This window comes from Eulemur rufifrons, chromosome 1 (genome assembly GCF_041146395.1).
Source record: "Eulemur rufifrons isolate Redbay chromosome 1, OSU_ERuf_1, whole genome shotgun sequence".
In the NCBI taxonomy this organism is placed as follows: domain Eukaryota; kingdom Metazoa; phylum Chordata; class Mammalia; order Primates; family Lemuridae; genus Eulemur; species Eulemur rufifrons.
In genome coordinates this window covers 88,731,226-88,756,989 of record NC_090983.1, presented here as the reverse complement: position 1 = coordinate 88,756,989, position 25,764 = coordinate 88,731,226, and the positions used below count along the sequence as shown (strand labels likewise).

General features: G+C 37.0%; 1 protein-coding gene across 2 annotated transcripts in view; it reads right to left on the bottom strand.

Moving 5' to 3' along the window:
* Nucleotides 1-12,861: 12,861 nt before the first annotated feature.
* ACTR3 (actin related protein 3) overlaps nt 12,862-25,764 on the bottom strand; it is a 71,593-nt gene continuing 58,690 nt past the window's right edge. For both annotated transcript variants that reach the window (XM_069473388.1, XM_069473380.1), the window contains 4 exons: nt 23,088-23,180; nt 22,766-22,891; nt 18,580-18,663; nt 12,862-17,066 (listed from right to left, as the gene is read on the bottom strand). In XM_069473388.1, coding sequence (XP_069329489.1) covers nt 16,971-17,066; nt 18,580-18,663; nt 22,766-22,891; nt 23,088-23,180 — 399 coding nt within the window. In that variant the 3' untranslated portion in view covers nt 12,862-16,970. The remainder of the gene's footprint in view (nt 17,067-18,579; nt 18,664-22,765; nt 22,892-23,087; nt 23,181-25,764) is intronic.

Below are 25,764 nucleotides of genomic sequence, written 5' to 3'. Positions count from 1 at the left end.
GCCACCACTCCTCCGTAGGGGAGAAAGTGAGAGGGACACTACATAAAAAAGACTATTAACACCAGACAGAAGGAATTAAGTTTTAAATGCTTGCTCTGCTGCTAGGAAGTTGCACTCTGCAAGAGCATACTTGTTCCACACGCTACTTGGCCCATGTTCAGAAAAAATAAACAAATTTTAATATACATCTAACCCAAATATAAACATGCAAATCTCTAAAAAGCTGGGATTTTTTCCAACCGTGTTTTTTTATAATGGCCATATACAGTAAAATCTCATAAGTATGTAAGCTTGGGGAATAAGTGAGACAAATCCAGGCTTTGGGATGAGACAGACTGGGTTTGGGTCCCTGCTCTGCTCTGTGTGTAGCAGACATCTGCTGCTTGTGAGAGCAACAATAAACACGTACACCCCTACCTCTTCCAAACAGAACCAGTTTTGTTCCAGTGGGCCACACGTTCACTTGGTCTCTCACTTAGCCAGTCTTTGAAATCCATTCAACACAGGATGGACACATGGTGCAATCCTGACCACTGAGACATAAGAACTCTTCCAGTAAGCTTGTAGGAAAATTTCCTTTTTCTTACAAAGGGCCACCCTGGAAGAGAGTCTCTTCTTTTCCCAGATTTGATTATGAGGCCTGAGATAGCAACCACCATCTGTGAGCCAAGGGAGGACACGGCCCAAGGACGGAGCCCCCATGCTGAGAATGGCAGAGGAGATGGGAAAACTGGACCCTTGATGCTGCCGGTGGGCGCTGCTCACCTGCAGACTGCTGTGATGTGAGATGGCATCCTTACTCATTAATCCATTTGAATCGCATTTTTCTGTTACTTGTACCAAAAAGATCTAACAAATGCACTCTGTAACCTTGGCCAAGTCTTTCAACTTCGCTGCGCTTCAATTTTCTCCTCTGTAAATGGAGTTAGTAATGCCCAGTTCACGAGACAGTGGTGACGATTAAATGCGAAGTATCTAAAATGTTTTCTAGGCCAGGCGTGGTGGCTCACACCTGTAATCCCAGCACTCTGGGTGGCCAAGGTGGGAGGACCCCTTGAGCTCAGGAGTTTGAGACCAGCCTGAGCAAGAGCGAGACCCTGTCTCTACTAAAAATAGAAAGAAATTAGCTGGACAACTAAAAATATATAGAAAAAATTAGCCAGGCATGGCAGAACATGCCTGTAATCTCAGCTACCCAGGAGGCTGAGACAGGAGGATCACTTGAGCCTAGGAGTTTGAGGTTGCTGTGAGCTAGGCTGAAAAAGAGCAAGACTCTGTCTCCATAAAGAAAAAACAAATTAAAAAAATAAAACATTTTCTGGCACGTCGTAGGTGCTCAATAGATAGTAATTATATATTTATATATTTGGAAGCCTTGTTTGCCAGATAAACTCCTTTAAGAACGTTCTTTTAGTCATTTTCAAACCCTATTTATCTTAAATAAATTAAAGAATTTAATCTTTCTGTGGAAAAGTGATCAAAACCCAACTTAAAATCATGACTGGGAAGCTCAGTTATTTTTAATTTAACATGCCCGCAGCATTCAGGGCTTGCTGAAGTGTGCAGATTCTTCCTGTCAAATATGAAAAAAGGAGCTCAAATGGTCTAAGAATCTCCGGCAACACATCTGGTCCTGAGAATCAGACCCACTCCCCGGAGAGGGACTAGGCAGGCAGGACTTGGCAGAAGGTGTAGAGAGACCCGGCCAGGAAGAACAGCATCCTGGAGGCATTCGCTAGGAATGTGTCTGCCACAGGAGACGCCACCAGCAGACGGGCCAGAGGGTGATCTATAAAACAGTGGCTCCCAACCAGGGCTGCTAAGGACAGCTGCCGAGGGATAGGGCGTCACTACCGCACAGTGATTTTCTTCTCAAGGATGTGGTTTCTCTCCCTCCTTTCCACGGACAAAGGGAAGTGTTCAATTTGTCCCCAAACTCCCACTCAGGTTGGTGGACTCCAAGAGGATATTTCCAGATGTTTCGAGATGTCTCTTCTCCTCCAGTTGGAAGTCAGGCCAGCCTCAGAGTGGGGCCCATGGAAGGTAAATGACATGTGGCTTTGCAGGCGGGCGGGGCTGCCACAGTGGGGCTGAGCCACGCGTGCTTCGGAGAACCGTGGGTCTGATGCCTGCAGGTGGCTGCCTCTCCCTGGAGGCTCACCCCCTCCGGCTCACCACCGACAGAGGAGCCCAGGCTGGCTCCACGTCAGCAGGGCCCACTGTCCCCCGATCTGGCTGTATTAAATTTATAGGATTAGGAACCAGATTGGCAGCAAATGATCACAGAGAAAACAGCACATTCCCCAATCTCTCACCCCTAGTGGAGCAGGAGTGGGGAAGAGGGGAGAGGTCAGGCCCTGGGCCTCGTAGCCTCAAGTGGCTGGAGCAGCCCTGCCTAAGGTGAGCTTGCGGTGAAGAATGGGAGCTCTGAAATGACCTGAGACTTCGACTTAATAACCCGATTAGAACAGAAAATAGTGTTAGTGGATTTAACAGAGCAGACTGGGGTTGTCTCCCTCCCGGTTCCTTCATGTGAGTTGAGGGTGGGGGAATAAAACTGTTCCAGGTGTGCACATCACTGAGGTGCATTTGCTCCATCAAACCAGTAGAGCCTAGAGGGATGTGGGGACAGGAATACAGGTAAGTCCCTCATGTCTAGCTCAAAATATAACATAGTGACACCCCGTAGGGACCAAACACCAGACAACAAAGCTTCAGAACTTCATGTCAAGCAAGCATGAACTGAAGAGACCTGTGTGGGAGGAAGGTGGTTTAATTTAGAATATGGACTGTATCAAATCCTTTTTGGCTACTCAAAAGGCTTTTTCTATTACTTCCTACTTTCACAGACTTTATGAATAGGTGAGGTCACTGTATGCCTAAGTTTCAATTAAGGAAAAGTGTCACTGTAGGCAGATCAATGACATAGATCCACTTCCAGTCATTGAAAAGCAGAGATTCCTGTTCTCCACCAACTCTCTACCTAAAGGGCATGGCCGCCCTTGAAGGCACATTTAGTAAAGTGAGGCTGCTTTTTCTACATTGCTTTTTTTTTTTTTTCTTTTTTGGGGGACAGAGTCTCACTCTGTTGCCTAGGCTAGAGTGCCGTGGTGTTAGCCTCGCTCACAACAACCTCAAACTCCTAGGCTCAAGCAATCCTCCTGCCTCAGCCTCCCAAGTAGCTGGTACTACAGGCATGCACAACCATGCCCAGCTAATTTTTTCTATATATATTTTTAGTTGTCCATATAATTTTTCTTTTTTTTTTTTTTTTAGTAGAGACAGGGTCTTGCTCTTGCTCAGGCTGATCTCGAACTTCTGAGCTCAAACAATCCACCCCCCTCGGCCTCCCAGAGTGCTAGGATTACAGGCTGAGCCACCTCGCCCAGCCGCTACACTGCTACTGATTAGTGGTTTTCCTGAACTGTTTTTTATTAATGGTTTATTTCACCATGCCTTGACCAAATTAGTGGATAAACAAATGTAAATATGCAAAGGTTTGAAAAACAAATTAGGTTGGGATAAGGAACTGTGCATTTACTTCTGCATATTTTCAGGTGCAAATGACATTCTATATTTCCTTAGAGTAGAGCCTGACAGCTTATGACATCTTTCAGTTCCTGTGCATCTATTTCATCTCTAACGATACCACTAACCAGGGGCTTATTTGCACTTATCACATTGTGATAAACACATCTATCCACTGACATTTAGGTGACTGCAGACAAATGGAGCTATAAAAGGCTCCAACTGCACAGCGCCTCATTGCCTGAGGGTAATTTGTGCTTTATTAGGCGGAGGTGAAATTCTGATGAAGAGGATGCCACAGACAATGCCAAGTTGAAACAATCGGTTTCAAACTTGGGGAAAGTCTCAAGGAAATAGCTAAGATGGAAAGCTGCTTTGATTCAATGCGGAAAGTATTTATTGAACATCTACTGTTGGCCAAGACGATGAAAAAACTCAGGTGGAATTTAAGCATGGATTCCACCCTCCAGGAAGATATTGCTTTGTGAAAGAAAAACTTTGATGCACAAAACCATTAAAAGTGAAAAAACAGAATACAGGGATATATGTTACATATATGTTGTGTAAATACACACATATGTTAATATATTTAATGCTAAATGGAGAATTATCAAAATAAAAAAATCAATAGTTTTCTTGGTCTCATATCTGCAATATTAAATACTATTAAATATAGGGACAACAAATAATAAATTATGAATGCAACTGCTTTCTTGAAGTGTTCTGAATACTCAGTTGAAATCAGTTTCTCTATCCTTTTGTGCTTTACACTTGGAATATACTTCTATCCTAGCATAATCAGCCCAAGACCTTCAGGAACAAACCTATAGTCTTACAAAAATGATCCATTACTATGAAGGAGACTATACATGGATGAACCATGGAAATTATAAAATTCGGGGGAAGGGTGGAATTTAAGTGAATCAGTATTTCCATAAGCTCAGCACAAAGCAGGGCTGTGTATAAGGGCTGAGCATCAGGTGTGGTGTGCAAGTGGACCTAGGATCCTGTATCCTCGGAAACTATAGAATTAAGACAGATGTGAAGTGTGTGTCCCAGAACCCCTTATCTGAAACTCTGCATTTCTTTTGGGAACTGAGACCACTTCTCTGTGTCAAAGTGAATTATGTAAAAGTGGGATGTTTCATTCTTAAACTGATAGAATTTTAAACAGTAAAATTTCTCATAGTCTATGATTTTAGAGAACAAAGTTTCTCAGTGAGTAAGAAAGTAGTAGGCACTTGAAAGGAGTTATGACAAGCTATAGCTGCAGCAAGTCCCTGAGAGAAATACTGTTTCCTGACTTTATCTGTGTTTGATGAGGGACAAGGCAGATTTATACTTCCTCAGTCTGAGCTAATTTTTACTCTCTCACCTCTATTTCAACACTGCCCTGCATTTTGGTTAGTAATATTCAGGACTGGCCCCATGCTAGACTACAGATAGAAAGTGCTCTGTGTCCCCACCAAGGTCTACCAATGTCACCCATGTGGTAGACATTCATAAAAAATTTTTGGACTGAATCTGATTACCAAGAAGCAGCAATATTTCAAGTTCATCAAAAAGGTCACATCAGGCCCCAAGAAACTAAGGAGGTTAGGCCAAGTCCATTGGCAGGTTAGGGAGCCCTTCTATGACTAAAAGAGCTTCCACTTGCAAAACTGAAGGCAAGCCCACTCTTCTTCTGGAAGAAACATTATTTTAATAGGATTTCAATAGGAATCCATTCAACAAAGTTGAAAGGGGAAACTTTTCAAAGGAAACAGGCAGCTATACATGCAGGATAGCCTTCTGTGTAAATCCTGTTTACATAAACAACATGATACTTTCAAATCTGCATATTTTAAATTTTGCTGTTTTTATGGATGACAATCAGCCTTTTCTTTCTGTCTTATTCTACCCTAGGTACACATTAATTGCTTTAAAAGGCATAGCCTATGGAGTTTTTATGGCTCGAATAATGTATATTCAATCATCTCAGCTCAAATATTAAACAATTGCACCCATTATAGAGAACATAATGAAACCACTTGGAGTCAAAAACTGTTCTTGACCCCACAGTATCTCTTAAGTAAAGGGCTTTTGTGTCATAGGAACACTTTCCACTTCATCTCATCATGAAATGTTAATACACTGCAAGGAGTTGTTTGAAAATTGGGCGGGTGGGAGGAAACCAGAGAACAGACAGCACAAAAAGCTCTTGTTCACCAGAGTAAAAGATATGAAACTAGACTCTCTCTATGCATTTAATAATTCTAGGGTAAACGTACTGGGATTTGGTGAACATGAGACTAAACTTCCTAATCTGATATTGATTCTGTGCTGCACCAAATTTTAATCAAGAGTTCAACCGTTAACGTTTAGATTATAAAATGAAAACTAGATTTTGACTACGACATGAAAACCATTCTAAAAGAGCATTCCTTACCGAGTATTTGACCATGGCCCATTGATCAGCGAACTGGCCTTTATCTCAGAGATGACACATTCAGAGGCAACAGTGATGACAAATGTCAGGAAGGCCTCTCTGTCTAAAAGACTGCTTTGTCTTTACTCAATGTGTGCAGCTCCCTCTTGAGGCCAGGAGCGACATCACACATGCATTCCGACAGCTGCTGCTTAGAGCCAGGGGTGTGAGACATGTTAAAGCAGAAGTCCTACTTGGCGTAGTTTGAGATGCAGAGGGAAAGCTCCCTCTCTCTAACATAACTCAAGCCTACCTAAAATACTTTTGCACTGTCAGAACACATATTTATTCCATTTTTCAAAATATTTAACATGCCCTTATTTGTATTTAAGTTTAGGCAGCTTTTATCTCAATCTGAAGTGCAATTCGGCAAACTCACAAAAACCTGGGATGAAGATATTCTTTAGGGATTAGCTTTAGTCTTGTGCTATTTTTTTTTTTTTTTTGAGTCCATGTTGCAGGTTTTATAAGGACACTCTGGGAGAATAATACAACAGCATATAGAGGAAAGAAAAACGCTTGCTTTTTTGATAAAGCATAACTTGAGTTCCTTTGCTTGCTAGTTAAGCTAAAACAGCCCGCATTCACTTACCTAAGGAATTTTAACTTCCTTCTGCCATAGTTGCTCATTTTTGAGTTTATAAGAAACCCAAGGAGAGCTGCTTGAAGAAGGGAAATGATCTAGCCAAGGATGTAAGTGACAGAGAGCACACGATGCTTGGATCTAAGAACACCATAAATTTCAGATTAGTAGTACTTGATATAATTTTATGACTTTGACCATTAAAAAAAAAGTTATTGATATTTTCTGTGGGAAATAACTAACCAATTTAAGTTATTAGGATATAGAGGAGGGTATGTCTTGAGTAAATATATTTTGGAATATAAAACCAAAATCACAATCCTCTTCCATGCTAAAGCTCACCTGAGAAAAGTACCTTGGGATCAGGATGCCAATGGTCAGTTCTAGGCTAAAATAATAAGAGCAATTGGTTAAAATAATCCATGCTATCAATTTGAATCAGTTTGATACATGTAAAACACATCACTTATGTAGTTCTAGATCACATGTTGCAAATATGGAAATAAATACTTTTGGAACTTTCTTTTCTGGAGAATAAACCTTCATTTATAGTATATATAGTATAAATGGACGAATGTGGGGCCTAGTTTATGAGTGCCTCAAATCTGCATAATGAATCAAAGGCAATTATGTCTGTGTAATTTAATAAGGAAAGGAAATGTCTTAACATTTCAGTAGGCTTTGCATCTTTTCCACTGGAGAACTTGTACAAAATCTAACCTTAAAGAAACATAGTGAACACTAGCTAGTACTGTGAAGAGAACTTGAAGAATGAAAAAAAATCTTAGAATGTTACCCAATCCCTTACCTCTCTTGCCTTTCCTTAATGCAAAAATGTAAATAATTTTGGTTCTGATTTTGCGATTTTAACATATTTTGCTGTGGTTTGAATATTCTTTTAAAGTTCCAGGATGCAAAAACCACGTGTTTTGTTTACCACTATATCCCCAGCACCTTGAGCAGTGTTTAGCATATAGAATGTTCCAAATCAATACTACTTATAAATAAATCCCACTATTACTATCATAGCCTAAAGAACATCTTTGTTTTCACTGAAGCCATGGGTATATGGCTGAAAATGACATGCTTTAAATGGGAAAATGAAATGTGTTATTTCCATAATCCAGATCCAATTTACTTTTGATAGCAGCAAACCTGATTGAAATATATTCATTTATGGATGAGGGGAGAAAAGAGAGACGTCTAGTGGATGGACTGAAGAACTAAGCTCAAAAGCCAGATCAGCCACTTCTTTATCTCCTGCTAAATATCGTTGAAAAAGTCATTTGTCAACTTCATGAAACAGGTCAAAGGCATGTAGCTACTTCAATTTCAAGAATACTAGAATACTAATGACTGAATGAAAAATCTTCTCCTTGGTGTTTAAGAAGTCATTTCCTTCTCCTTGAGGGGAAAACAAAAATACACAAAATCTTTTCACTCATGCTTCCAGTACCCTGAGGAATAATTTCCAGAGAGTTGTAACTGTCCAGTTTATAAAGGTGAAGAAAGATAAATAAATTGGAAAAAATAGTATTGTTCAGACTAAATAACCCTATTTCTTTGAGATATGTATCAGTGGCAGGTGAATACAGACAGTCAACTCAAATGCAACCTGAATGCAAGATCACTAGCACATCCTTCATCATGAGTTTAAAACACACATATAAGGGCTGATCCATTCTTTCAATGCACCATCTTGAAAGGGGTGAATTTTAAGACAGCTATAAAGGGATGTGCAAACAAAATTTTAATTTGTGCCAAATATATGATGTATTTTAAAAATAGATATCACCCTGCCTATATTGTAAGTATTCTTTTTAATTACAGGACCAAAACAGTGATAGGATCAGAAATAGTAACCATTTCCACAAGTCCTTTTTGATCCAGGTAACTTTATTCAACAAATACATGAGCATCTGCCACATGCCAAACATTGTATTTTATAACATTATCACAAACTTCACTTTTATTTGTAGCCTAAAAAGACCTTCCCAGTCTCTGAAGCCAGCTGATGTACTTTCTAATTCATAGAAAATCCAGTTATATCACTATCAAGTTAAACTTTCATTTTAGTGAGTTCAGAAATGAAGTACACAACTTTAGCACCAATTTGGAGATAACTTACTTATAGCCAACATGTGAATGAGCTCAAGTATGTGTGCCTCTTGGCCTAGATCAGGCAGTCTGAAGTCCCAGTGGTTTTACTGTATATGTAATGTCCTCTTCTTTTTCTAAAAAAGAGCTCATTGCTATCCCAATCCAATTTCAAATAGACTTGCTGAGTTTTAGGCTCTTGCTACCAGTTCAGTATGTTAGCCTGGTAACTACAATATCACGCATGCATCATTTGATATCTCCCTCTAGCAGCATCTAGCACAATAATGTTGCTATCAGCTTTCCCAACAGAATGGGTCAGAGAAGCTAAGAAATGTTGCCAAATCAATTTCAATAAAAGCATTTAATAAACCATATGCTATTCAATAAAGTAAACCCCAAAAAAATCATCACTGCCAATAATTTCTATTCTGCCCCTACTTACGTGGCCTTTGCCAAGTCACTTAAAATATTTGCGTATTCCCTCTACTGTAAAATGTGAGTTGAACTAGACCGCAGTACTGAAAATTCTACAATGTTATTGATGTCAAGTGTGTGCATGTGTGGTATCACCCTTAACCACATCAATTTTTAAGTTTTTTAGCCACTGTTTGAGGGTGGCAGATATCCTCCAATCTCCTCTACCCTTCTCCAAACTTGCTTACAGTCACAACATGCTCATACCTCCCCCGACGGCTATTGTTACTCAGGCTGCTTCTTCCTTACCTAAAACACCTTCCCCACCTACTCTCCATCACCAAAACTTTAATCTTTCAAGGTCTTGGGTAAGAGAAGTCAGTCTACTGCAGTAGAAACTGCCTTGGAAAGTGGCTTTACTCATCTCACGAATGTACCTGACATCTCAACTAAGCATTATGGCACAAGAAAAAACAAGTCTCAGATTTTCTAATTGCCCAACCCTCTGAATAATGGATTCTTAGATTTGTGGGGGGGAAAGATCCCATGGACTGCCAATAAGAAAAAAGATCTATGGTTCCAATTCCATTATCAAGTTTCTAATAGAACTCCAAATAAGATTAACAACCTACCATACCATTGAATCTTATTCATAAGAAAATGGAGAAAATTTTGAATTAAGCTGTCATCTCTAAATCTAGTGGTTTAAAATGGGATCTGGATGACAAAAGAAAATCAAAATTAATAAAAACAAAAGCTAGAAATTAGTGTTCCTACTATTGATGTTAAATGTTACATTTCAGAGCATTTCAATTGCCAATACACAATGCTCTGATTTAGAGCCCACAATCATTGACAATATAGAGATTTTAAACAGACTGAAGACCTAGACAAAGACCTATTTAAGGCCACGTGCGAGGTGGCTCACGTCTGTAATCCTAGCACTCTGGGAAGCCAAGACGGGAGGATCGCTTGAGCTCAGGAGTTCGAGACCAGCCTGAGCAAGAGCGAGACCCTGTCTCTACTAAAATAGAAAAAAATTATCTGGACAACTAAAAATATATATAGAAAAAAATTAGCCAGGCATAGTGGCGTATGCCTGTAGTCCCAGCTACTTGGGAGGCTGAGGCAGGAGGACTGCTTGAGGCCAGGAGTTGGAGGTTGCTGTGAGCTAGGCTGACACCACGGCACTCTAGCCCCAGCAACAGAGCAAGACTCTGTCTCAAAAAAAATAAATTAAAAAAAAAGACCTATTTAAGACCTACTTCAGAAAAGTTATGATCGTTTAATATTAGGTTAAGTGTAAAATGTCTGATTTCCTTAAGTACTAAGTTTGACAGTTAATATCGCTGATATTTCACTTTCACACTTCTTGTTTTATTTTTATTCCAAGGTACACCCTCATTCTTTCAAATGCACAGTTTGGCTTGTGATCGTTTGTCAAAAAAATTTTTAGAGCAATTTTTGTGAACTACAGATAAGCCAAAAATTCATGTCATTTTCAAGTATAAGTTCCATCATGGGACCAATGCAGTGTAGACAGCTTGAAATATCAATGAAGTGTTTGGGAAGGATGTGGCTAATGAACGCACAGTACATGGATGGTTTGAGAGTTCCATTTTGGTGATTTTAATCTTGAAAATGAACCACGTGGGCGACCTGAGACCAAGCTGTAGTGGAAGCAAATCCATCTCAACCTACGTGTGAATTAGCAGCAAGGTTTCACGTTACTATTCCAACAATACTGGACAAATGGGCAAGGTGAAGAAGCTGGATAGATGGGCACTGCATGAATTAAAAAGTGTCAGAACAGAAATATCTCGAAGCTTGCCTTTCTTTGCTGTCATGACATAAAGGCCAACCATTTCTACACTGCATTGTGATAAAAAATGGAGTGTTTTTGAAAATCGCAAGCATTCGGCACAATGGTTAAAGATGAAGTGACAAAATACAGTCCAAAACCCAATATTCATCAAAAATGCTAATGGTGTCTTTGGTGGTCCAGTGCTGGAATTACCCACTACAGCTTCATGAAACCTGGTCAGTTTACACCGGATGTCTGCTGCAACCAACTGGAAGAAATGAGGATGCTTGCAGTCAATTAATCCTCTTCCAAGACAATGCTCAACCACATGTCACACAAACAACGCTGCTCACACTGTGAAAGCTGGGCTTGGAAAGTCTCTGTCATCCACGGTATTCACCAGACCTTGCACCAACTGACTACCACTTCTTCCAAGCTTTGGACCACTTATTGCAAGGAAACATACTCAATTCTCAAAAAGCTGTGGAAAACGCCTTTTGTGATTCCATCGGCACTCGCTCTCCAGGCTTCTTCGCTGCTAGCATATAAACAAGCTACTATTAAGATGGCAAAACTGCATCAACAGTTTGGATGCACACTTTAACTGTACCACGTCTTGTTTGAGATACAATAAACTCTTGATTTGAAATCGGACATTTCATATTTAATGACCTAATAATTCCCCATTATTTTTAAGAAACTAATGGAAAAGAAATTTAATATTCAGTCTTACTTTTTTGACAAATATGGATATTTTAAAGGAACAAAAGCTGTATACTCACACAATCAAGTTTTAACTTCAATGTGAAAAATTTTATTCATTCATTCATCAAGCACATCTACTGGGCTGCTCCTATATGCCAGGCATTACATAAGGCACTGGAAAGACCAAATGAATGAGGCAGATTCTACCGTAGAATTATAATAGTTTCTTCAAGTATTGTTTGGTATAACATTTATCACTAAGTAAAAACTTCAGGAGCACACAAAATACTAATTTTAAACCATAGCCCCAATTTATTTATTATTTATTTATTTTTTGGAGACAGAGTCTCACTCTGTGTCCCCAAGTAGAGTGTAGCGGCATGATCATAGCTCACTGCAACCTCAAACTCCTGGGCTCAAGCAACCCTCCTGCCCCAGCCTCTCCAATAGCTGGGACTACAGGATACAGGAGCATGCCACAATGCCCAGCTAATTTTTCTATTTTTATTTTTAGTAGAGACAGGGTCTTGCTCTTGCTCAGGCTGGTCTCAAACTCCTGAGCTCAAGCAAATTTTGCGCCTCAGCGTCCCTAGGATTGCAGGCATGAGTCACCGCACCTGGCCTGTTTATTTTTAAGAGTCAGGGTCTCACTCTGTCACCCAGGCTAGAGTGCACTGGCATGATCATAGCTAACTGCAACTTTGAACTTCTGAGCTCAAGCGATCCTCCTACCTCAGCCTCCTGAGCAGCTAGGACTACAGGTGTGCACCACCACACCTGGCTAATTTTTTTTTATTTTTTGTAGAGGTGAGGTCTCACTGTGTTGCCCAGGCTGGTCTGAAACTCCTGGCCTCAAGTGATCCTCCTGCCTCAGACTCCCAAAGTGCTGGGACTATACGCATAAGCCAGCAACTACGCCCACCCCATACCCCCAACTTTATAGCTTTCATCTTACCTAGCTGGATTTCTCCCTCTGAACAACTACCACCACCATCTTTATGAACAGAAATTCTAAGCTCAAGAAGATATTTCTCGAATATATCTGAGCAAAATATTCCTCACTCTTCAAAGAGTGCCTTTACTATTAGACTAGCCTCTAAACTTAGGACAGAACATTTATCTTTATGCATAGTGCTTGAACCACAGCAGGCAGTCAATAAATGCTTCCGGGATTGAGGACCCAAAAAATGCTTCCGGGATGCCAAATATAGGTAGTATAAGTGAGTATCAGAGCTTGAACAAAAGTGAAACTTTATTTCGATTCAGCATCTTCATTTTAGTGTAATTATAAAAGTCACCAAAAATGATAGAACACTGGAAAACATTAAATAATGATTTGCTTCATCACAATAAACAGAATAATACCAAAGACTTCTAATTTTTCATTTTCTTCTTTCAGATTGCCTTATTTCCTAAATCATTTATTTCTATTCCTTATTCGTTTTTTGTTTTTTTTTTTATTACTCACATGCCCACTGGAGCAACAATAATACAATCCTTAACTCAAAAAGGTTTTATTTAATTTCAGCTCCCAAATTCCACCTGCATCAACTAAACTGGATTATGGCATGGAGAATATCTCAGACAACCACAGATTTTAATTTATTTTTGTTAAGATTCTATCAAGACCAAGGCAAGTTACAATAAAAGTTTTGCTATACTAGACAACAAATTATGTGGAAGAGGGATGACTATTTATACAGTATTGAGGAGTTATCAACAGTAAGTAACAGAAATCTTTTTTCACTTAAGTCCAAAAACCATCCCACATCTAAAAATTCCTGCTGAAGGTCAACTCAGGATATGAATCTAATACAAAAACAAAGTATTTACTTTCAGGACTTGCTGTGAAAGTTCCACATAACTTGTCAGTAACAACTCTATCCTTGGCCAACTGTATATAGTATTACACCGAAATATGTTCTAAGACACAGGATTCTAATCTGAGTGGGAAAATATTTCACACCCAGAGTTTGCATATATTTCAGATTGTATGTATTCCAGCTGATATATTTAGTGTCCATTGACCTGAGTTGGGAATCTGGGTGCTAACAGTTAAAGAAGAGACTTCAGAGGGCTACCCAAGACACTCATGCTTGGTGATTACAAACTACAAAAGATCAGAAAGAATGGGTCACAGGAGGCAAAGTTTGGCTGGTAAGAAAAGCAGGAAAACACTGGATTTTATTACCGACAGATTAGCCCAGTATGAAGAGGAACAAAAACATTCTTTACAATGGTACAAATCAGCTTTTATATTACAAAACTTTCCTCAATAATTTTACAAATACTCTGGGCACCATCTTTAGGATCATTTGAAAAAGGAAGAAAGTTTCTATTTATATAACTTTTAGGACTTCTCTGTAGAAATTAAGAATAAAGAGCATAATGACCTACTGTCCCTATATTTCATATTATTTCTGAAGATATTTCTAGAAATATCTGCAAGAGCAGTTATTTTGACTTGTTTAAGTAGCTTTGAAAACAAACCAAAAATTGGGATGGGGACCTGAATAGATAACCACCTTACCTCTTATTAGAAAAGAAGATAGGTCAGAAGAGGGTGATTACTTACAGTGTACGCCATGTATTACTGTTTAAAGGGTTAAGATGTCAAAAATTGCTTACATCTTAAAAAGTAGGCATCAAGTTAGGTAATGATCAGCAATTTTATTTCTGTCCATTACTATTTCCCAATTGATCAGAGCCCTGCCTATTAAAAAATATAAATTAGACAACATCTTTATGAATCAATGGAAAAGGCTAGGTTTTGCAGAAAGAACCTGCTAATAAAAAACCAAAAGCTAGGTTATATTCTTACAACTCATAGAAATTGCAGTATAATTCAGTATAACACCTCTGCTTTACATATAAATTGAATTAAGGTCCAGAGAGTTCAAAGAGTTTGTCCAAAATTATACAAATGTTATTTTCCATGTTTTAACAAAAAACAAAGCTGAAGGAGCTGTATCATCAATTAGTAGAACCCGAATATTTCAGTCACTGGCCTTGGTGCTTTCCCAACATACCACGCTTACCTTGCTTGGTATTTAATCAGCTGTTACGGATTTTAGTTCATCTTGGCTGACCTCTACACATAAATAACTGAAGTTGCTATAAGTTGAAAAAATGATATACAATCAAAGGAGAGATATAAACAAACAAGAGTGCTGCTTCTATCATATTATAGTTCACTCCTCTATAAGCAGAGCAAAAGGGATATTAGGAAAGACGCAAGAAAGGTTGGAGTTTTCTTGTTTCCTAAGTATAAGCTTAAAGAAAAGTTTTGACCTTCACATTTTCATGTTAAACATGAAATATTTATACTCTGTATAAGAATGCCTGAGATTGTAATCAAACGGCTTTATAAACATGTCTTTCTAGCCTATTTATTTACTACCCGAACATCTTAGGTGGAAAAGATATATTTATGACAACACTAACAATACTTTAATGGGCAGGAGGATGATATCTTTACTGCTTATCAATGTAGTTCTGTATCAAAAGATCTGTGAAAAGGCAACGTGTAGAACAGTACATACACAGTAAGTTCCTATTTGTGTAAAATAAGGGAGCTATGTTTATTTCTATCTGCACAGAAAAATACAAGGATATATAAGATATTCCTAGTTATATATAAGGAAGAGAAAATGAGACAGGCTAGAGTAGGAAAGAAACCTGCTTTTACTATCTACTCTTTGGTACTGTTGGAATAGTTTTTTACAACGTTCATGAAATAATTTTTCAAGTAAAAAAGATCATTGATACTGATGAATGCTGCTACTAGTGCTACCGTAGCACAGTTTGTCCTTTACTACCACACTCAAAGAATTAAGATTCACATAAATGATTAATAAGGTTTTAAATATTCAGATTCACTCTAAACAAAAGCTAAAGTTTACTCCCCAACTCTACCTTTACAGTAAAAACAAACAAAAACATTTCAGTGTTCTTTAACTTTTGAATAGATATTCTAATCCTAACGTTTTACTTTCATGAATAACAGTGTTCAAGTGTTTGCTGATATTCCTGCTAAAAAGCCTATAAAACATTTCCCATTTTACCCTTCTATAAATAACTGGTAAAATTTTAAGTTCACAAGAAATTTTCTACCATATACATTATAGAGATTTCAATGACTCCCATATTTCAACAGAAATAGAAATCAAATACATAAACACAAAGTAGAATTACAGTGCTTAAAAAAAAACATTAGAAAAGGTAATTCAGTTTTAATTTATTTTCATCACTTTTTCTTCATGATCCAGATATTTTAAAATGCAAAGAAAATTAACTTTCAATGATATGTCAGGGACTGGCACTAAAAAATCTTTTCAGACTGCAAATGAGTTATACAAATGAAAATATCAAATGGACATCCAGTTATCAAAATGAAAGCACTCAACATATTAAAAGTTCACACACATTTGTACAGAGCACATAAAAAAGTCGGCTTGCTAACCAACTCTTGTGGTTTTAAAGAACTATTGCAGAGGTTTGAAGAAAATAGATTTATTAGTTAACTTATAAAGAGATTAAAGAACTTGAAACGAGTATTAAAAAGAAATCTGTGCCTTTATTAGAATGTAATTAGGCCTTAAATATGCCAATTTTGGTAATCAAATTATTGTTTTGTTTTGTTTTGTTTTCTGAATAAGATTGAGACTACAGAACTGCAATACTGGTCCAACAGTCTTGTCTTTACTTTCCTTTTAAAGCAAGAAACAGAATGCGAGTAATCAGAAAGCACTAGCAGGCATCAGCTAATCCAAGATACTAGCTCTTAATTCCAAAAGCACTTGCAAAGAAAACCTTTTGGGGGAAAGGGGTGGAGGGGGATGGAAGCACTTCATAATAACTGGAATCCTATGAGGGTGTATGCCAAGTCTCATGAGGCTAATTTTTAATTTATCCTTTGCTTGGTCACTGTTTTTTCCCCTCAAATACTACAGTTTTTCTTTGACTTTTTTCCTCAAAGTATAAAAAGTATGAAATATAAACAAGCTCTTGCATTGCACACTTAGAAGTATACAATTCAAGCATTATAGAGCTATCTACACACTGATAAATCCCATCAAATCTTGGATAATTCATTAATATACAAAATATCAGGGCACAGAAAGAACTAAAACCCACTGTTTTGTTGCACATAAGATTCAAATATTCAATCTAAAGAAACACTTAATCATTTTCACTCTCTTCTACATCTCATGTTGATACACTTATTAAAATATTCCTGTATAATAATGTTTGGTCTTACTATTTCAAGTCAGGTTTAAAACCTCAAAACCAGCCATCCAGACAAAAAAAGTAATCAGAAAGATTATCTCTTCCCCACCTCCCTAACCCCAATAACTATGAAGTCAATTTTACGACATGACTCCAAACACTGGATTGTGACGACAAATGCTAGGTCCAATTTCTTCATAATCCTTTTTGGTGTGGCATACTTGGTAGAACTCAGGCTGGAAACAAAAATATATATTTTTATAAAGGTTAAAAATCTATCACCTTTTTTTTTTTTTTTTTTTTTTTTGTTGAGACAGAGTCTCACTTTGTTGCCCAGGCTAGAGTGAGTGCCGTGGCATCAGCTTAGCTCACAGCAACCTCAGACTCCTGGGCTCAAGCAATCCTTCTGCCTCAGCCTCCCGAGTAGCTGGGACTACAGGCATGCGCCACTATGCCCGGCTAATTTTTTCTATATATATTTTTAGCTGTCCATATAATTTCTTTCTATTTTTAGTAGAGATGGGGTCTCGCTCTTGCTCAGGCTGGTCTCGAACTCCTGAGCTCAAACGATCCGCCCACCTCGGCCTCCCAGAGTGCTAGGATTACAGGCGTGAGCCACCGCGCCCGGCCTTCACCTTTTAATATACTTTAAGAGATGCTTTAAAAACAGATGTTAAATCTAAAATGTTTATTATTAGTACACTGATGTTACTTAAAGCTTAGAAATTCTAGAAGCCATGACTTAAAATCAGCTATAAATCTTTATCGGAACTGGAAAAGAGCATTTGCCTCATGTACCCTCACCATCCTCCTCTCTAACACCTGTTCCCCATAGGATTTTGAAATTTTGAGGAATAAAAGGTTCTCAAATGTCCAGACTGTATTGCTGAGACTTTCCCACACTTTGCATTGAACCAATAATTTAAAGAAGCAGCATTAGCCTAAGGTACAAATAAACTATTTCTAGTCATGCCATGACTAATTTTTATCTAGTTCTAAAAATTTCTAGATCATCTGCCTTTCCTCACTCAAGATCTGGTAAAGACAGACTTCCATGCTCTGTGTTACCTCATTTCTCAGGGCAAAGTTACAACTCAACGTTATATGACACAATTGAAGATGGTTAAAATTAAGAAAGAAAATAAATTTTACCTCTCATTTTTAAATGGTTTTAAATTCATTTAAAGTTATATAATTACTCAATAATTCAGATAAAAGGCTCCTTCATTTTAATACTCCATGCATTAATGAGGACAATGCACCAATATTTACCAGGGTAATGACATTATAACAACCTTTTAAGGGAGCTTTAAAGACATTTTGATTTAAGGACAGGGTTCTTAGAACAATTCCCTTTACTTAGTTTAGAACATCCTAATTCCTATGCAATGAAACATAACTTTTACCTTAATGTTTTTAAATATTTGCACAGAAAAAACAATGACCTTCTGATAACTAAATTACCACAGCTTTAAAGAAATTTTCCCTATAGATAAATTTTAAAACATGGTATAAAATGTTGCCTCTAAAATAATGTCTAGTGAGCTACAAAATATATATGAAAATAAAATTCAAATGACTTCTAGTTTTTAAAATACTATTTACATATGTATATAATTTTTAAAGTTTCCTATGCTATATTTTAATAAATTTAAAAGAATATGCTATGTTTTTCTCTAAGTACTGATGGACTCATCTACCTTTAAAAAAAAAAGGTCATAATTTAGCAGTAAGATTCATCATACTCACCGTGGAAGCCAGCATTGATCCTCCAAACCAAACTGCATATCGTTGCATGTGGTGTGTAATGACTTGTACATCAATAGGTTTTGGCTAAAAAAAAAAAAAAAAAAAAGACACAGTAAGATAATTTCAATAGTAAATTCAAATAGCAATTTCTGCCATTTAACCTTAAATGTACCTACATAAAAATAATATTTATACTAAATACATGTGACATCTTATAAAACAGAAACAACTGGGAACGCTGTGGAAAAGACAGGGATGAGAATAGGACAGAATGGAAGGAAGGAAAATAATAATGAGCACATACAGTTCTAATTTTTAGAAACATGCTAATGTTTTACATATTCAAAAACAAAACTTTCAAAGAAGGGGATGTGCATGAAGCAAAACACAATAGAAATAAATAAACTAATTATATTTTACAAAAAATGTGACCACACTGAAGTGAGAGGAGAGACTATCCCCAGTCACTTGTGAATACAGTATTGTGACTCTATGCCCTCAGGCTGAAGATAACAACTAAGAAAATATTGAACTCTAGTTAATAGGTCTATTTTTCACAGTGGTATGGATTAACAATTCTGGAACTATTATATACATATTTCAGGATTAAACAAAAACATAAAGCTATTGTGGAATAGGAGCCAGGTTTCTCACCGTCAGAGAAGGGTATTACAATATGGAAAGGTAGAAAGCTAGAATGAACCCTCTGGTATTCTGGAACTGAAGGGATCAGTATAAATTCATGGTTTTTCATTTATACAGAAAACTAGATACAGATGTGCACACATACACATCCCACCTCTGACCACCAACAAGGCCTAGATGTGGTGATATCCCAATAGCAATGAGCATACTTAGTGCCCAAAACTTGGTTTCTTAATAACATTCTCCACTAAAAGGAACAAGGGTGTCTTTGGGGCAAAGGGCAGGGCAGGGAGTAGCTGATTTCAGGACCAGAAAAAAGTACAAGATCAGCCTGAAACATCTTACTGTGCCAGGAAGTAAGGAAGTACACAAAGAGTGGGGCTACATCAAAAAAAAAAAACATAAGAGCCACTTGGCTCCCACTGGCCAAGTCTGCAAAAATCTGAGCATCAAAATTAATGATATTAATGGTATTAGTGATATTACGATAGCACAATGATATTAAATATACAGCTCATAAAATAATATGAGAAATCAGGAGTTCATCCACATATTACTGAAAGAATGAATGTGGGAGAGGGGGAAACTCTTCCTTACAGTAAAATGAAACTAAGACACACTGAAGGAATGATGGAATTTGTAAACCATTTGGCAACTACCATAATAATTAACTATTTTGGGAAAGAATCACAATGGATGCTAAAACCAGTGGTTAAAAGTTTAATGAGAAAAAAGAGGACAAAAAGTTTAATGAGAGACAGGACAGTTATACAGTCTGAATGTTTCTCCCCATAAGATTCTTATTAAATATAAAGGAAAAAATAATAACATATATTATTATATATTAAAGAAACCTGGCAAACACAGCTTTAACCAAGTGCTCAAAGTTAACGTATGGGACAAATCATATCATGCGTCTGTCTATTGATACAATGCACTAAAAATGATACAATATTACTTCTGTGGTATCACTGCCACAAGTACATAATCAGAACCTAATCATGTGGAAACATCAAACAAACCCAAATTCAAGGACATTCTATAAAATAAATGTCCTGTACTCTTCAAAAATGTCAGGAAAGACAAAAAACAATGAATAACTGTTCCAGACTGAAGGGGCACAATAACTAAATGAAATATGTGATCCTTAATTGGATCCTGGACCAGAAAAAAAATTATTCTGTTTTTCTTTTGCTATGAACAGTATCAGTGAAACAAGAGGTAAGATTTCAATCAGGTCTGTAGCTAGATAACAGCACTGTATCAGGCTGATTTCATGATTTTGCTAACCATAATGTTCTTGTTTTTAATAAATATAGTAAATATTTAGGGATAATGAGCCGTCACATTTTCAAATTATTCTGTGTGTGTGTATACACACACACACATAGACACATATTTATAGAAACAATGACAAAGCAGTGTGGTAAAACGCTAACATTTGGGGAATCCAGATGAATGATACATGAGAATTCCTTCTAGGTTTTGCAACTTTTTAAGTATGAAATTATTTCAAAATAAAAAGTTTAAAGTTACGGTGTACTTTCATTTAAAAAAAAGAAAAAAAGCTGTTTGGCTGCCATCAAAAACTATAGATTAAAGGAGAATAAAGCCAGATATAGATAGAGATATATAAAGACATGTTATGAAGATCTATAAAAGTGTCTATCAAGTAAAATTAGGGTGAAGAAGGCAGAGTCCTCCGGAATACAGTTTTTCCTATACATGATGAGCACCCCAAGTCCGAAAATCAAAAATGCTTCAAAATCTGAAACTTTTTGAGTGCTGACATAATGCTCAAAAAAGATGCTCATTGGAGCATTTCGGATTTCAGATTTTTGGTTCAGGAATACTTAACCAGTATAAAAAGCAAATATTGCAAAATCCAAAAATAAATCCATCTGAAACACTTCTGGTCCCAAGCATTTTCGGAAAAGGATAGTCAACTTGTATCTTTAGATATGCCAGGTTCAGCGCTGACATCACTAGGGAAATTCAGTTCTTATTTATAAATGTACAAGAAGCTTTAAAATATGTTAAATATTCTTACTTTATTAAAATACTATACTCAAAAACATACAGCACTGTATGTTTTTCATTTGATCTATCTGTAATAAGTCATTAAAAACAACTACTTACATCCACAACCAGACTATTAAGACAATTAATTCACTTTACTCTTTTAAGTGTTCTAATAAAAAAATTGAAAAAACTCACAACATCCACCATGTTCACATAATCAACATGATTAGTGTTATTTTCAGTACAGAGTATTTAAAACCATACTTGTAAAACCCACTGACTTTCTTTTTTAGATAGGTAGGTAGGTGGATAGGTATGTGAATAGGTGGATGGATGGATGGGTAGATGGATGGATGGGTGGGTGGGTCAGCTGGTTTAGAAAGGGGTGCAAAAACAAAGTCAACATTTTGGCCAGGCGCAATGGCTCACTCTTGTAATCCTAGCACTCTGGGAGGCTGAGGCGGGCGGATCGCTCGAGGTCAGGAGTTTAAGACCAGCCTGAGCAAGAGCGAGACCCTGTCTCTACTAAAAATAGAAAGAAATGATCTGGACAGCTAAAAATATATAGAAAAAATTAGCCGGGCATGGTGGCATATGCCTGTAGTCCCAGCTACTTGGGAGGCTGAAGCAGAAGGATCGCTTGAACCCAGGAGTTTGAGGTTGCTGTGAGCTAGGCTGACGCCACGGCACTCTAGCTCAGGCAACAGAGTGAGACTGTGCCTTAAAAAAAAAAAAAAAAAAAAAGTGTAGGTGCTGACAATAGTCACCTGTCATGTAATTTCTCAACAAGCAGCAAACTCAAGAGTGTGATGCTTTACTTTTAGGTAATTTTGAATAATTGTGGTAGTCTCAGATGGCACTCTGATTCTTGGCAATTTTCCAAGAATGAAATGTATTTTATTTAGCAAGTTATCCTCCGAATCAATGTTTTGCTTCAATATTTAACAAGGACAAAAAAAAAATTACTGAAAATTTGTCTCATAGCTATAGAAAGCAGACATCAGAGAATTAAAATTAGTTTTGATTTTTTGACATCAAGCCCAAAGGTCCAGGGCATGTAATAGAAAGGCTGCTTTGCAGAGCACCAATTTGCACACTAGGAAGCTGCTATGTGGGAGCTAGAGTCAGTTTTTGAAAGCAGGCTTGACAGCGTCTCTCTCAACTCTGTTTTGTTGTCCTTCTATAGCGGTATTTAAAATTTTGTGGATTTATAATAAATCTTATTGTTGGAATATGCAAAGAAATCTACTAGATAAATTATTTATGAGAGATATCAAAAAAATCTTTGTCACCACTACAACTAAGAATTATTTTCCAAAAATGCAGACAATATCCTAAAAGAATCAATGACCCAGAATATTATAGACATGAACCTGTCACATTAACCACTTTCCACTAGAATACCTGATAGGTTCCTTTTCTTTTCGTAAGTAAGAGCAAATGTTGGCAAACATTTCCCATCTCCATTATAATAATCGAGGCACCCTTAACCTTCCCACCAATAAGTGAGAAAACTAACCTTCAATCTACCGCCACTCAATTCCTCACTTAATTTCAGCCTGGCATCTACAGTTCTTTTCAAATCTCTTTGCAAGCGACGTCCAAAGTCCCTGAACATGGTTGAACCTCCAGAGAGGACAATATTCTGTATTAGTGGAAAAAAATAAATAAATATGAACTTTATTTAAAAAGAAAGAAAAATTTAAAGACATAATAAACAGTACTAAAATCTTATTAAATCCTTTTTAAGAGAAATGTTTAATTTGATATTTAACAATGGATAGAAAATAAAGTTTTTTAAAAGTATAACCTTGAATAACAATTTTGCTATAAATACTGACCTTGTAAAGGGGACGTCTGACATCAATAGGACAATTCTGAATTACTTCATCTACAACTTCTGAGATAGGCTGTGTGAAGTCTGGATTGGCAAACTAAAAAATAAGTCAAGTTGGATATAAGTTAGAGATCAGATCACTACTGATATAAATACAATGAAAAGTTAAGAAAAAATGTTTTCAGTTTAAAAACAAGAACTTTTAGAAACTATAAATTCTTGTTTCTAACAGACTCAAAGACACTGAAATCAGAGATTTCAGAAGAAATTCAAACAAAATTACAATTATATATGCCATTTTATAACCATCAGAATAGCAAACATGTAAAGCTGCATATATACCATGAGCTGGTAAAAATCTGGGTAAATGGGAACTCTTGTACATTGCTAATGAGGGAATACATCGAAGTAATCACTTTAAAGAACAATTTGGCAATACCCAATAAAATTTTTAATGCACATACTAGTAACTACACTTCTTAGAACAAACCCTGAAGAACTCCCCATATATATGTACTATTGCATAAAAGCATACCCGCCACAGCCTTATAGATAAAAGTAAAAATAACCCAGGTATAAAATAAATGTTATGCAGTTTATCCTCATTATTCATAAATGCCATATTTGCAAATTTGCCTACTTGTCAAAACTTATTTATAACCCCCAAATCAATATGCAGTCACTGATGTACATGTACCTGTGTAGAGCAATGAAAATTTGAGTCTACCAATGTGCACATTCCCAGTTGAGGTTGAATACAGTGACACCCTGCCTTCTTGTTTCAGCTCTCATTCTTGAAAGCCCTTTTCACAGTCTATTTAGTGTCACAGTTTTCAGATTTTTTTGTCTGCGATTTCACTGTTTAAAATGATTCCCAAGCATAGTGATAAAGTGCTGTCTAGTGTTCCTAAGCACAGTAAGGCCGTGATGTGTCTTATAGAGAAAATGCAAAGTTATCTTATAAATAGCTTTGTTCAGGCGTATGTTCTAGTGCTTTGGCTGTCAGTTCAATGCTAATAAATGAATGATATATACTAAATAAATCACTTTTAAAACAGAAACACACATAAAACAAGGTTATGAATTAATGGGATGACTAAAATGTGGCCAGAGGCTTGCAGAAACCGTCAACCCTGTATTTCACCAAAAGCAATGGTACAGTATTCACTAATTCAGTGTTCTCAAGGAGTTTATGGAATATCTACTCTCAGTGATGAGAGGCCGGGTGCAGTGGCTCACGCCTGTAATCCTAGCACTCTGGGAGGCCGAGGCAGATGGATTGTTTGAGCTCAGGAGTTCGAGACCAGCCTGAGCAACAGCGAGACCCCGTCTCTACTAAAAAAATAGAAAGAAATTAGCTGGACAGCTAAAAATATATATACAAAAAGCCAGGCATGGTGGCACATGCCTGTAGTCCCAGCTACTCAGGAGGCTGAGGCAGGAGGATCACTTGAGCCCGGGAGTTTGAGGTTGCTGTGAGCTAGGCTGACGCCACGGCACTCTAGCCCGGGCAACAGAGTGAGACTCTGTCTCAAAAAAAAAAAAAAAGGTGAGAGAATCAACTGTATATTCATGACGATATACCACAGTCCAAATAAACATACTTATTTCCAAATAGCTGATTCTCAAAAGAAAACTCATTTTTAAAAAGCTAACTTTAAAAAACCTTGAATGATTCCACCTATTCTAATCTCTGAAAAATATATACTTTTTGAATACATGTAAAAATATGGACTGTATATGCATCAAATTCATACTAGTAAATTTTCTTCCTCCTCAAGAGAAAGAAGGTGAAAGAATGAAAAGGAAGTAGAGAAAGAAAAGGGTCTGGGGATGATACTATTTCATAAAAAAAAGAAAAACTCAATATAACAAATATGAAAATATTAGCATGTGCTTACTTGTCGTATAGGATATATGTGTTCTATAGCATACTTTTCAGGGTTTTTTTTTGTTGTTGTTGTTTTTGAGACAGAGTCTTGCTCTGTTGCCCTGGGTAGAGTGCAGTGGTGTCATCATAGCTCACTGCAACCTCAAATTCCTGGGCTCAAGCGATCCTCCTGCCTCAGCCTCCCAAGTAGCTGAGACTACAAGTATGTACCACCATGCCCAGCTAATTTTTCTATTTTTAGTAGAGACAGGGTCTTGCTCTTGCTCAGGCTGCTCTTGCACTCCTGAGCTCAAGTAATCCTCCTGCCTTGGTCTCCAAAGGGTTAGCATTACAGATGTAAGCCACTGCGTCCAGCCAAAATATTTTTTTTAAATAGATTGTTTATTTTAGGTGGGTAGATTTGAGATGGAAAGTTATTTGACAGTTAAAAGCACTATGGAATGGAAATAAGAACTTAAAAAACAGTATTAATGGACATTAATATTTACAATAAAAAGGTCTTATACACAGAGAAATAATATTAGGGAAGGCCTCCTTTGTTCCTGATCATTTATTTTTATGTGCACACGTATGCCTCTCCTAAACCATACTGAACATACTTCCTGAGAGTAACTACAAAAGAGGAAAACACTGAAAAGTTTTCAAATGCTAGATCTGAGAATTAAACTTAAATTCTGAAACAAAGATCTCACTTTACTAAAAGCTTCCAAACATATATGTAAGTGGTCATGTATTGCTCTTTATAATTGAAAAGGAAATTCTAGTGGGATTTTTCCTAGCTTAAAAATGA